At 35.5% G+C, this 14906-nt stretch overlaps 1 protein-coding gene across 1 annotated transcript in view; it reads left to right on the forward strand.

Moving 5' to 3' along the window:
• Positions 1-14906, forward strand: part of HDAC9 (histone deacetylase 9) — a 586393-nt gene that overhangs the window by 433267 nt on the left and 138220 nt on the right. Inside the window, exon 22 of the mRNA XM_060157126.1 lies at positions 3647-3765. Within this exon, the coding sequence (XP_060013109.1) occupies positions 3647-3765 (119 nt within the window). The remainder of the gene's footprint in view (positions 1-3646; positions 3766-14906) is intronic.

Consider the following 14906-nt stretch of genomic DNA (forward strand, 5'->3'; position numbering starts at 1 on the left):
TGTTTTACCATAAAATCCAATAATTCAGATAAAATATTAAATAAATGCCTTTGAGGATTTGTTCTATTTAAGAAAAATTATATTATTTTCCCCACTCAGTACTCCCAATATATTTTCAGTCTTTCAAACATGATAGATCTTTTGAATAAAAATCAATCTAGACTAACATAAAAAGAAGAGTACAAACACTTCCACATACATTGCTAAAATACTTGCCACAATAAGATCTGTGGAGTCTTAGTCTCATCAGTTTATCAGAGAACTGAGTATTAAAGAGTTTAATACTAACAATGGGAAAATAAATAAGTTTCAGTTCAAAATTTAGCACATCTTTAAGCCAAACAGTATTTGCAACATGGTAGACACTGAATCCATACTTGTTAAAATGCCTGAATGAACCTTATCAATATCACCACCAATAAGCACCTGTTATCATAGAGTTCTTCAATACCCAGAATCTATTGTAGCATAGCATTACACAACTCTTATAATCGTGCATCATTGACTCATTCAACAAACAGCTACTACTCGGACACAATTCTAAGCATGCATATTTTTAAATGGAAGGAGTTTATCAAGTGATGTATTGTTTTTCAAATTTTCCATTTTTCCTTATTTTTTGGAGTGAATTCAAGTGTATAGGATTAGTCTTGTGAAATAGAGCATTTTGAAAGCCTGTGTGAAATTGTAAAATCCACGTTTGTATATTCAGGAATAACATACATAACAAATGTGGTATTTGCTTCAGACAGAAACTAGTGGATTCTGTATATTTGGAGATATGTGGCATATCTCCAAATAAACATATTTCCTCTGTAAGTGGGTAAGGTCTTTATTAACAAAATAGTTGCATTGGAATTAAAACCAACTCCAGTCCATATCAAATTTCCAATTGCAGACCAAATTTCTATTTTGTTCTAAGGTTAGATCTTTTTTTTTAATTATGGCAAAAATGGACATTTATAAAAATGTTTTGTTGGAGGGAATGGTTTGTGTCTCATTCTCTTTTTTAGTTTATGCCTTCATTTTGATGGAGGCATCCAATACCTTCCTTTGATAATGTTTGTGGGAGATAATATCTTTTTGTTTGATATTTTAAATATCTGAAACTCTATTATCTACTCAGTTTTGCAGCTTGGATGTATATGAGATTATAATTTTTAAAATATTTTCCTTAGACTTTCCTTCATAACATAATTTCCTAAATGGGTCCTTCAGGTTTCTTGCCTATTTTTCACATCTCCGTTTTGTGTTGTACTTTCTGAGAGAATTTGTCAACTTTATCTTCTAAAAAGTCTGTTACACGTTTTGTTTGCTGTTTCTTCTTTTTCTTAATAGCACCTTCTTTTCATTTCATAGATGTATTATGTCTTTGAGGATAATCAAAATTTTTGTAATTATAGTCTCTTCCCTGCATTTTCTCTTGTTTGCAGAGTTCCCTTTCATTTATTCATTTGTTTGCATGTTACTTTTCTTGTCTTTCATGCTAGAAACTTTCTTCACACAGTCCATCATATTTGAGAAAGGGGCATTGAAAAGATAAGTGAGAGCTCTGTATAACTGAGGGGGCCTTTTTGACTGGTGAATTCACTATAGGAAAATAGAGGAAAAAACCTGACTGTTGGTCTGAGTGACTCAGAAATGTCAGCCTCTCTAGGTATTTTCTCTTTGGCCAGTTTGTTCCTCCAGGAAGACAGAGAAAAGTCAGCTTGCTTTTTGTGGCTCCCTCTCTGCAGATTTACACTTATGCTTCAGCTTTCCCCTCTGTACATCATCTGTAAATTTCCCATATTCTAAAATTATGTTTGCAGACCTTGTCTCCTGTTCTATCTTTGTCTTTCAAAAATATATACATATATATTTTATATCCATATGTAGAGAGAAGCCTTTATGGAGAAGGTAGTAAGTGAGCTGTGCCTTGAAGGATGTTTACCCTTCAATTAATCTTACAAGTATAGATTGACTGGGGAGAAAGAATAGTAGGGGAGGAAATCTTCCAAAGAGAGGGAAAGGAGGTGGAAAACTATAATGCATGGTTACTGTAATGCATATGACTGAAGGGACAGCATTGCTTAATCATCTACCTCCATATTTTCCTAAGAGTGTAGTGTTTGTTCTCTAAGATTGTACATAGGATTAATCAAGCTAAATAGATGGAGTACCTTGGTAAAACACTCTTGATTCTTTGAGACAATTTATTCCAACATCTAATATTCCAACCACATACATAACATGGCTATTTCACACATATGAAAAGTAGTGACTGTATAACATGTGACACTTGTGTAAAAAATTATTGGTATTATTAGGAAGGAACAGTATTGAGTATCTCTCCTCATAATGTATTAGAGATTCTTAATTTTACTGAAGAGTAAAATAATGAAGTGGTACATGGTAAACAAAATTAAATTTTCACTTTCACAGATGGGCCAATTCAGGTATAAGTAGCTTTCCAAATGTTGGCAAGGCTATCGTGGAAGTCACTTACGTGTACATTTATGATTTTGAAGGATTGAACTTTTATACTTTTATGACAGTAGTACAGTTATGAAAGATATTTAATTCATTTTTATCTCTATGTAGGTAAGTTTCAAATAAGTATTTTTTTTATTATAACGTGAACAACTTCTTGTTTACATGCAAAAAGATTTAAGTATAAAACTAATATGTGGTCATTGTAAAAAATATGGGAAATTTGCAAATATACAAAAGTTAGAAGAACTTAATTATGTCATCGTTCAACGATAGCTATTTTAATATTTGGTCTAGTTGTTTCTCCCAAACACACAAAAGAGAACTTACTAATTTTTAAATTCACAGTAGTGTGAACTATTCCCATTTCATTAAATAGTCTTTGAAATTTTGAATTTAAATGATGGCACACTGGTCTTGAAGCCTGCAGCAAAAAACCATTTGGTGTTTTATAAAGCCCAGTAGCATCCACTAGTCATTCTCTCTCAAATCCAGCTCTGAGGAGGAAGGGGTTAGGGGAGGCTGAGAAGGCTGAGGAGGTAAGTGCTGAAGTGTCTGAGTGGGACCAGCAGGGGCTGCTGTCAGGGATGAGACTGCCACATTCCTGGTGTCTCTGACCTTGGACTCGCTTAACATTATAATCTGGATTCTATTAAAGGAATTTCGTGTTTTTCCTTTGCAAGAGTCACCCCCTACCATGACAAACATTTTAAAATGTTTCTTTAAAGAAGTTGGAAAAGCAACTTTTTCCCAAAAGAAATTTATAGTTCAAATTTACACCAAGTTCTCACTAACTGGAGCAAGCCGGGTTTTCACTAAAGCTTCGACTTTCCTCTGTAAAACATTAGTCACTCCCTTGGAAGAAGCAGTTTTTTATAGGCAGTGGGATAAAACAGCCACAGATGTTCATGTAATATGACGGGCTTTAGAATGTACCTGCAAAGCATTTTTTTTTTTTAAATTTGGAGAAAAAAAGACTGAATTGGGATGCTAAAATAACAGTGATTCAGTATTAAGAAAATGATAAGTTTTTGGTCCATTCAAATAGTGTTTTCTTTTCCCCTTTTCTTTATTCTTGGGATGTTCTTGAGGTTGTACCAAGTCATTTTCACTGCACAATTTTTAAAGGTATTTGCCATTCCCATGGGTAACTGGTTGCCTTTTTACCGTGCAGGACTATAGTGAAGCCTGTGGCCAAAGAGTTTGATCCGGACATGGTCCTGGTTTCTGCTGGATTCGATGCATTAGAAGGCCACGCCCCTCCTCTGGGGGGCTACAAAGTGACAGCAAAATGTAAGTAATAGACAGCATTTTTTACATGTGAATAGTAACTTAGGTGAGACTTTCAAAAATGATTTTAGATGGTGTTCACTGCTTTGTCAGATTCATTCCTCTGTAGAAATTGGTCTTTAAGAAAAGCAAAGTTAAATCATTGCCTTTGGTGGGCTTGAAGGGACATTTCAGCACCTTTGGTTTTTCAGGAGTTGTGTTTTGCTATTTAAAGGCAGAAGTGATAGGGCTTCTGTTTAAAATATGTTAAATGACTTGAGAGGTCTAGAAAAGCTACTGGGCTTTTTGCAAGTAGAATGGAAGTCACTGCATTTATTTCATTGTATATGGGGTAGAAATAGCAGTTTCCCAATAATGCTATGCTCTTCTAGGTTTTAATACAAAAGTGTAGTTCCCCTTGCTCAGAGGTTCTGTACATGCCTATGGGCAATGATCAGGATCTCTACTGCTATTCTGTTGTTCTGCAAAGGTTAACTTTTTGGCTGTATTCCTTAGCAGCTAGACACCAAATGAACAAATGAATTTTGTGTCATATTGTATTTGAATAACATGACCTAATGGAATCTGGTATAAAGAGTCTTTCTTTAAGAAGAATTTCCGTGCTCTCCGAGTATGAAAACAAGGCATATGTATAGTCCACACATGCAGATGTATGCTGGCACTCTGAATATATATTTTTAAAAAAAGATGAAGGAAAAAAAGCAAAATTACACCAAGAATAGTATCCACTATTGTGTATTTTAGTGGGGGTTGAAAAGAAACAAACTGAAAACAACCCAAATAGTTTTAAGTGAGAGAGATGTGTTTGGAGCTAATGTGTTTTATTAATTTGAAAAGAACCAAAGAACCAGTATTATGCCAGCCTTTGTTTTAAATTGGCTTTACATGTGACAGAGTTTTCTGCACTTTAATTCTTCCAGTAACGTTGTTAGGTAGTAGCTATTTTTAACATCTGTTATTTACTCAGCATTCTTGGTGCCTTGTTGTCTATTGAAAATATATTGAAAGAGGCAGCTCTACAAACACAAACAAAGCATAATTCACAATTTTGGTAAAATTGAATAGAGAGGTGTTTGTTCACATCCCATATCTTTATTGTCCTTTTTCTTTGTGGAATCCCCCTCACATGGAAGTCAGTCTTTTCACTGCAGATAAACCTCATTTGGGTCAAGACTGGTGAATAGTTTACTTTAAATAAAGGGGAAAAAAATGCTTGTACCCTAAATTGAGAAAAACCCAAACAATAGAAAACACATGGAGCAAAGATGGAAATCTAGAAAAGGTGTCCTTTGCCATTAAATCCAAGAATCTCCCTCAGAGGGAGGAATGTCTATATTTGGATCTTTCTCCCTGCCAAGGGGAAAAGTTGTAACAAGTCTGAACTAGCTGGAAGGAACTAATCTTTTTGTTTGCTTGTTTATTTGTTCATGTTTTGCCAAGTCAAATTCAAACTCAAATCTCAAATGTCATCTTGGAAGTTTCTACCTCTTGTTAGCTTTAATACAATGCACCAAGACCTTCTTTATGTTGTGTTTCCTTTATAATTTGGGGGGATGCTCTTCGTTGTTTTCTATCCCCGGATAAGTTTATCTATAATTTCTCCAGTCCCCCCCCCCAATCTATTTCTTCTCTTCTTTGTCTTTTCTATTCAACAGAACATTGCTTCCTTACTAGCTGACTTGTTTCCTAAGAAGAACACAGATACAAATTTTAAAAATTGACCCTTTGTTGAGTATATGCAGTTTAATAAGGAAAAGATAGACAATGAGGAGAGGCAATCTTAGAACCCAAAGAGGCTGTGGTAAAGGCTATCTAAAACAGTTCACGTATTTCATAGATGAGAAAATGAATTTATTTTACCATCTGAAATACTTGGGGTTTAAACCCAAGTGCTTATCCTGAATTTGTAGTTAGATGAAATTGCATAAGCTTTTACTGGATGTTTTCCACAAAGAAAAACGTTTCATAAAATGCATGAGAATAGGGGCTTCCCTGGTGGCACAGTGGTTGAGGGTCCGCCTGCCGATGCAGGGGACACGGGTTCGTGCCACGGTCCGGGAAGATCCCACATGCCGCGGAGAGGCTGGGCCCGTGAGCCATGGCTGCTGAGCCTGCGCGTCTGGAGCCTGTGCTCCACAACGGGAGAGGCCACAGCAGTGAGAGGCCCGCATACCGCAAAAAAAAAAAAAATGCATGAGAATAGAGAACTTGTGTGCACACTACAGAGGCCATTTTGGTGCCCAGGACCCTTAACCACAAGCAGTCTGAGACAGACACCGACTAGTTCCATGCTACTTAAATGAAAAACAGCAGGACATCATATATGAGCAACTTTTTGTATAGATCATCTCATGCAGGTCTCAGTTTGCCAGCTATATTTTCTAGAGATGCTGCCATCCTAACTGGGTAGAGGTTAGGATTACTGGACCACTGTATAGTTATTCCCCAAATAGCACACACCTGGGTCTCTTTTTTTTCCTTTCTAACCACCTGTCAAATGCATTTATATTGCTTTGGTCTGGACAGACAATTAATATTGGTCCTTCACTGTCCTATGCCAGAAGTCATTCTCCATTTGAGGGGAGTCCCAAAATGAGGCTAGAAATGGGCTAAAACCTAAAGTAAAAAGCAGGTAGAAATGAAAGAAACACATTTCTTTCCCATTCCTGCAAAACCCACCCTTGCCCGAAGTAGAATGTTTAAGGATTTTAGAGAGTAGTTTGGAGGATACTGTCTTGTCAGAGATGCCAAAATTTTGTCTTAGCACATTGAATAAATCCTCTAAAAAACTTTTGTTTGATAGTTCTGAAAGGAAAAGATAAGTCAAAATGAAAGTGTTTTTGTTTTTAAACATCTAATTAATTCCCTGATTTTTTTTTTTTTTAAGTATTGGTTGATACTTTGACAAAAGTCTCAGCTCACATATAGAGGTAATTTAAAATTAAAGTTGATTCTTGGCTAGTAGTATTTTTCTTCCTCTTTTCTCCTCTCATCTCTTCACATATTGAGCGTTCTTTGCTGTGAGAGTAGAATACAAATATTCAGATTTGTTTGTGCTGAAGTTTTAAATAAATTAGCTTAATTAGTTGTTTGAAATCTATGCTGTTCTTCCAATTAGCCACCAAGATTAAGGCCCAAGCTGAATGGAATGAGTATCTTTGTGTCCTACCCTAAACCTTACATCAAACTTTACCTTAAAGTTATCAGCTTATCTTTTTAAATACTCTTGTTTGGATCTTGGAACTGTCTTCAGGTTACAGTTTAAGAAGTTTGGCATAAAACAACTAAGTGCCATGTTCAAACAGTAAAATTGAGCAAAATTGATTCACCATATTGCAGCACCCCCTGGCTTAACAGTGTTGTCACCATTAAAAAAAAAGTTTTAGTTCAAATTCATTTTACAACAAAACATACTTCTTCTTTCTTTTCAATACATCTGTATATTTTCTGTTTTCCATGGCTTCAGGTAGTGAACTCATATGTGCAAATTGCTTTTATCGTGTAAGAACTTTCCTTTCTTTGGAATAATGCAAAAATCATTGTGAGATGATAGCCATGTGTGATTAAAAAAAACGAACACATGCTCTTTTTATAAACAGAGAGTAGTTTTATAGTCCTTGAGATAGAAAGCACTTCCCTCAGCCAATACACAAGTGTTATTTTGACAAACAAAGAATAGATAATAGTTGCGGAAAAAATCAAATAACATGTCTTAGAGTTTTGAATTACCATCTTCTCCTTGATAGAATGTTTTATTCTTTTGAGTGACCCTCTCATTCCTTTTTCCCTTGTGGAATGTCTGTCAGGGAGATACACTACTGTGGGGCAGATACCTGTCTAATTGAATTGGTACTTAGCTGTGAGTTAATCTCGGGGAAGGACAAAAATTCCTTCATTGGTTAATTCTCCAGAAATAAGTCTCTAAGAAGTTGAGTGCTAAGCCAGTCAACAAATCAGTGCCAGGAGACAAGTTCGTTAAACATATGAGGCGATGCTGATCTACTTCATCTGCTAATGATGGATGTTTGTGCTTCTCTCGTGCGTATTCAGGAGGGTCTGTTTCACAGTGTCCTCTGCCATGCATTTTATTTGTCCATAGAATTGAAGGCAGACTGAGCCAGAAGTATAAGTAGATTTTCATTTTTACTTGTTCTTCCCTCACTAATGATTGTGCTTTTACCTTAAAATGTCCATGGCTGTCTGAGGTCTCTAATTTTCTCCCCATTATCAAAGCCTGTAAAGGACTTGATCATATTCACTGTGTGTTTTATTACCCGATTATACTTTTTTAAATGAGTACATTCCAGCTAGTGTGTTAGTTCTGTTTGGCAGTTGAATCTTTTATTATTTTTCTGCAATTGTGGCAGCAATGGTTTGTCTTCTCATAATAGAATTTCAGGCCACAGCAAACAGGTGTGGAGAAAAGAAGTGTCTGGAAGACACCTACCAAATGTCACTTCATGAAAGATCAACCTTAAACTTGAACTGCTTCTGTTCTTTTATATTAGGGTGGAAATTGGGGGAATATCATGCTGGTTGATTATTCAAAGTATCCTCCCATCCATCTATCATCAGATTAACCTCTGTTATATACTTCTGTGCTGTGTCCTCAGAAGCTGGACCAGCACCTGGCACATAGTCTAAGTAACTTTATTATTTCTTTTTAATGAGTAAAGGCAAAATGAACCCATGATTTCTTAGCTAACTCAGACCCTTTCTTCCAGTATATTTGATGCTACTTGAATTGGGAGTTCATGATTATTTTTGGTTTTGCTATCCCTCTATCACTGCTACTTATTTCCAGGTCTTAGACTACATATTCATAACTCCTATAATATTTTAATGAACACAGCCCTGTGTTTCTGACAATGGTCACTTATTCAATATTTCTTTTAATAGAAATATTATTGAAAATATTGTAAATATTAAATGGGAAGTAATGATTTCCTTAATAATGGGCCTTGGGCAGAAGCACTGAGTATTAAAAACTGCTAGAATCTAGATGGTGAGAAAACTCATTTCATCTCTCCTCAGAAAAACAGGACAGGGGGAGAGTGACTCCTTTAAATAATATACCTGAAATAAGTGTGAAAAAATATGGGAGAGTGCAGAAGAGCTCGTTTGGGGGGGTCAGAAGCTCTATGTTTAAATCTCAACTTTGTTCCTAATTTTGTAATCAAGTTAGTTTCTTAATCAGCCAAAAAAAAAAAAGTAGGAGAGTAGGGAAATAATTATACTTACAACATAAGGAATGAATGATTAAGCATTGTGAGGTAATAGTTTTGAATTTTATTGTGGATATCATTTCAACAATTCTAAACATTCAACAGAAGTCTGAGATTTTAGGTGAGGTATTTGAACACAAAATACACAACGCAAATGTAAGAAGAATTTTATACTCTTATTTGAACAAAATGGTCAGAATGGTCCTAGGAAGCTATTCAGGATTCTAGGTGAATAAAAAGCATATGTCCATTCAGTTAAAAGTCAGGTTAGGAGGAGAAGTACCTTTGTCTCACATTTTCGTATCCACATGCATTCTCACATTGTAATTAGTCTGGGGCAATTGGAATAAATTACGATTCTTTTTTGAAAAATGAGACATCATTATTTTGTAGTGAGGATAACTCAGGCACTGCCTGCCTAAAAACTCTGCAGTTTGTCTTGGTATATTGAGGTGTGCTTGGATCTTGACATTATTAATATGCTGATGCAGAAGAAATTATCCAGTGGTGCATTTTTAGCAACTGAACTATCTGAAACACAGTTAAGAATCAGAAAACAGAAGAACTTCTGAAATGCAAAAATTGATGCAGAAGGTCCACTTATAAATGTATAGACATGCCTTCTTGCTCTTACTGAGATTCTGCTTAATTCTTTGTGTATATAACTAGCATACTTGATTATCTAATTTTCCAACTGATGCAAATTTAAGCAATAGTTTGGAAGTAGAGGTAGATGAATGGATGGTGGGCATATTTCTGTCTCAGACGTTCTTAAATTTGAGTTTGCAGGCCTCCTGGGAATCCATGGATAGAATTCATGGGGCTCATGAACTTGGATGGGAAAAAATTACATTATTTTTACTAATCCTGCCCCTTATTAGCTGTATGAATTTAGGAATGTATTTTCTCCCATTATAAATATAGGCAACAAACCATAGCGATATCAGTAAAATAGGTAGCCTTGTCACCAATAGAAATGGCAGCTGTTTTCATATCACTTTACTGTTGTGTAGATATTTCCAATGATCAGTTATTCTCACCATTACTTTGAAGTGATGATACATGTCAGACCAGCTGCTCAGTTAGTTCTTTGATGCAGTAATATAGAATTAGATGTATTACACCATGGCTTTCCTCCATATTTTGGTAGCTCCTTTCTATAGTAGTTTATTTTGTTTTCTGTGTACTTTATTGTGTACATTTTAAAACATTCTGAGAAGGGGTCCATAGGCTTCACTTCAGATACACACACACACTCACGCACACACACACCCACGATCTTTACCTTGAAGCAGAGAATAGTTTGTCTCTTTCTACTTGCTGATTTGCTTCTCCCATTATGCCTGGCATAATTATTTTGTTATATATTACTGAACTTTGAAGTAGACGATAAAAAAAATGAGTGTTCAGTTTTTCCAAAGATTTCTTATCTGTAAAACAAACTTCAGATATGTGTTGCAGGGCAAGCTAATCTTCATGTCTCATAACTGGAAGTCACACCGACATTATAAACATCATATCAAGGATTTGCACGTTGATATGTCATCATTTTAGAGAGAATAAACTAGTGTAATTTGGGAAATCAGAAATTTTGTCTAAAATCATACATCCATTCTAAATATTTTTTATTTTGGGCGATTTAAAAGATGTATAATACAGAGAATTATATAACAACTTTATTACTTCCACTATTCAGAATTGGCAGCAGCTAAATATTTTTATTATGTTTACTCCAAATCTTTTGTTTATAAAAGAAATAAAAATTGCAGTTGAGTGAGGACTTCCCTTTAATCACTGAATCACTGTCTCTAAGTCTTATTCCCATTCCCCTCATAACCACTGTCATAATTTGTATACTTTCCTGTACATACACACACACACTCGCACACAAACACACACTATACAATATTATTTTAGTGAGTATGGTTTTTAATTTACCATATATAGCAAAAGGTAAGTATTTACATTATTCTGTACATATAGTTTAAGGAGGTTGCTTTTTTTCACTTTTAGTATCTTTGTTTTGACATATGCTCATGAATGTTTATATATCCTTTTAATTTCTCTGTACTGGGCCATTATGGACAGACACCATAGTGTACGTTATCTATCCTCCTATCAATGGACCTTTACGTTGTTTCCAGGTTCTCACTATTGTGAATAGTGTGGAAGTGAACATCCCTTCACAAGTCTCCTGTTGCCTGGATGTTACCTTACCTGACTTTTCTAGTCAGTTTGGGCTTCTGTCTCTTTTTCAGTATGAAGCACTTATAAACATGGAGGGAGGCAGCTGAAGAAGGAAGGAATGCCTTCTACCTTCCATAACTATTCCTCAAACTGCAGTACATGTCCTTTGTCTCACAACCACATACACCCACCAGATCTGCTCTTTCCTCTTCTCTTTACCATTTTACACTTTGTATATACACCCCTTCCTTTCAAGTTAAAATTGGCAGAGAGGCTATTGGGTACTAAAATTCTTCAAGTCTCATCCGAACTTTAATGGGCTAGAAATCATGTGATAGATAAAATATTATAATTTTAAGGTGTTTTTAAGCAGTACTTTGGGAATTAAATTTAAATCGAAAAGATGGGCTACTCAAAGCCCATCTGACTGGCTATGCTGTGAATGACTGTGGAGGGCACCGTGGCTCTGAGGTTGAAAGCACAGGCTGGTCATCCAGTAGACAAGTCATAATCCTGGCCTGGGCCCTTAGGAAGACCACAGGAATGTCATTTCAACGTCTTGAAGATTGTTTTCTTACCTGGAAAAGGAACGTTAATTTCGTTCTGGCAGTGTTGTTTTTATTGTTGGTACAGTAATAATACCTACTGGAAATCGTTGAGTGTTTACTCTGTGCTAGGCACTGTACACAATACTTCCCTGCATTTTCTCATTTCATTTTTATGATTAAATGAGATAATATATATGAAGCACTCTTTTGTTTTATACCCTGCAATCATGGATTTTACAGTCACATAACTTGCAAATTTAAAAAAAAGTGACAGAAAAATTAAGTGACTTGCTCACAGAGCTGAGGAGTAACAAAACCACACCTTGATCTCATGTCTTTTAACTTCCAGCTCAGCATATTTTCCACTTGGCTCAATGGGTTATTAAAAATATCCCAGATAAATAAGGAGAGTTTTTAATTACTGTAGAAGCTTATTCCAAATTGAGAAAATACAGAAAAAATAAAAGGAAATTTTCACAACAAAAATGTTCTTATTTAAATAAAATTCTCCAAGTCAAAAAAGTAACCAGAGCTCTTTTAACATATGGGAGCTTACCATTTTGCAGACCGTGTGCACTGTTTCTCATGAAGCTTTCTGTGCAAGAACTAGTTAGGGACTCATTTTGTCTTTGGCTCAAAATTTCTGCATACCAGTACATCTCTTTGTTGTGCTCTTAAGCAAGTACATTGCCCCCTGCAAAGACAGGGGGAAGTGGATTTACAGGACATTTATATTCAAAAATGTCTTATGCAACACGGCTTCCTTATATGTAACTAACAGTCATTATAAAGACGCAGCATGGTTAATTAAGAAGGGAAAATGTCAGCATATAAAAAATTACAAATCTTAGATTTGGGAATGATTTTATTTTTAAATGACAAGCAAAAGATTTATTCAGTGAGAGCTCCATGTTTTACTGTTACCCTGCCTTCATTTTCTCACTCAATTGCCTGTTTCCTTATACCACTTGACAGCTCAGATACCAAATTATAGAAGAATATTTTCCATCTGCAGTGCTTAGTTACTGATGTCATGAAACAATCCTTAGGCTACGATGACTACTGCTTAACTTTGAAGAGCAAAATTACTGTAACTGTACCATAACTGGGGCCAGGTCAACATTGCTTTTGAAAATAAAATACATACATCCTGAAGGAGGATGACAGCTGCAACTGTACAGTAAAATACATGCTATATTTCATTGATACTTTTTCATACTTTAACATGTCTGAATCGGAATACCTCTTGCATTTGATGGCATTTAATTGTTGGGTGGGCAATGTTTTTTTTTTTTTAATTTACATAGTGGTTTGTAAAAACATGGTCACAATTATTTTGTGCTGTAATTGATGACACCTTAGATTAAATGAAATATGTAGTATTTTACTTTTTGAGATGTTGTTTTAAAAATCCCAGCCAAAGACCATACTAAAATTATAGCTTAGATTTCCATTTCATATTTCCTTTACAGACTTCCAATGATTGAATAGAGTCTTGAGAAAGTAAAAATTAAAACAATAATATAATATAAAACAACCAAAAGTATTATCAAGGAGAAATTTCAGGTAGTGGATTCTCTTAATGGGTTTGCTTTTAATTCAGACAAAAAATTGTTTTCCCTTGGCCTGAAATCGTGATGATCACGCTAAGTAAAACTGGTTTCCAACTCATTTTACAAATCAAATCAGTACAGTGAAGAGTCAGGTAGTCAAACGATTTATTAAGTAATGTCATAGGTCGGAGCCAGTAGTATAAGGGCCTGGGCCACAGCTACATGACTGATAATCATCTACTAGCACATGTGAGGCTGATGAAGTTATCATGGAAATTATGGGGAATGAATGTGTACTTTCCTCTTACAGGAAGTTTTCCTCACACTGCTCTCATGGGCTGGAGAATCACTACCATCTAGTACCACGGTTTCCGAACTAGCAGGCATCAGCATCACCTGGGGGACTTGTTAGGTGTGCTGGGCCCCACTGTTAGAATTTCTGATTCATTATGTCTGGAGTAGGACCTGCAATTTGCATTTCCTACAAGTTCCCAGGTGAGTGCTGATACTCCTGGTCTAGGGATCACACTTTGAGAACCATGGGGCTAGTTATATAAAGAAAGGACACAGGACTTGGAATTAGTTGATCTGTATTTTGGGTCTAATTGGCAACCAACTCACTTTTCTGTGACTTAATATTCTTGTCTCTCAAACAGAAACAGTACAAATTATATTTGTTTTGGCTAAGCATGGGGCTATTATGAGAATCAAATGAGGTAATGAACTTGAAAAGATGCTTTGTAATATATGATACTGTAAATATGAGAAGATATCAGTGATATTGTACCCATTAAATTTGGGGATATTGTTGTTTTCATACAAGTAAGCTGGGTTCAGAATTCTAAGGCAAAACAACTTCTCATTCTTAGATGAAAATATATTCTAAATATTTAGTTATTTTTAAATGTTTAACATATTTAAATATTTAAAGATATTTTAAAACATCTGAAATAGGTAGCTATTGTTGCTTTTTATAGGGAGATGGCTGGAGTCCCACATATCTCTTTTCTCCCTGAATCTTTTTCAACAGAACCTCCAGACTTGTCCCAAGTGACACTGGGGCTCATGGCCACAGATAAGTCACCAGGAATTGTGTCAACTGTCTTAACACAAATTCTTATGATTCCGGAGCATTACAGTTAATGAGCCTCCTCTGCCCAGTATTTCCCTCAGTCACTTCCATGGACTTCCCCTTATCTCTTCACCTAAATAACATAATTGTTACTCAGTAGAGTACAATGAACTCTACCAGGTCCCTTGGTAGAAAGAGTACTTTAGAAATCAGCTTTCTCCTAAACAAATAACAAGTGTTGGTGAGGATGTGGAGAAAAGGGAACTTTCAAACATTGTTGGTGGGATTGTCAACGGGTGCAGCCACTATGGAAAACAGTGTGGAGGTTCCTCAAAAAACTAACAATAGAACTGCCATGTGACCTAGTGATTTCACTTCTGTGTACTGTATTTACCTGCAAAAAACAAAAACATTAATTTGAAAAGATATATGCACTCAGTGTTCATTGCAGCATTATTTACAATAGCAAAGATATGGAAGCAGCCCAAGCGTTTGATGATAGACGAGTGGATAAAGAAGATGTGGGGTATATGTATCATGAAATATTTTAGTCATAAAA

This window comes from Lagenorhynchus albirostris, chromosome 8 (genome assembly GCF_949774975.1).
Source record: "Lagenorhynchus albirostris chromosome 8, mLagAlb1.1, whole genome shotgun sequence".
NCBI classification, from domain to species: Eukaryota; Metazoa; Chordata; class Mammalia; order Artiodactyla; family Delphinidae; genus Lagenorhynchus; species Lagenorhynchus albirostris.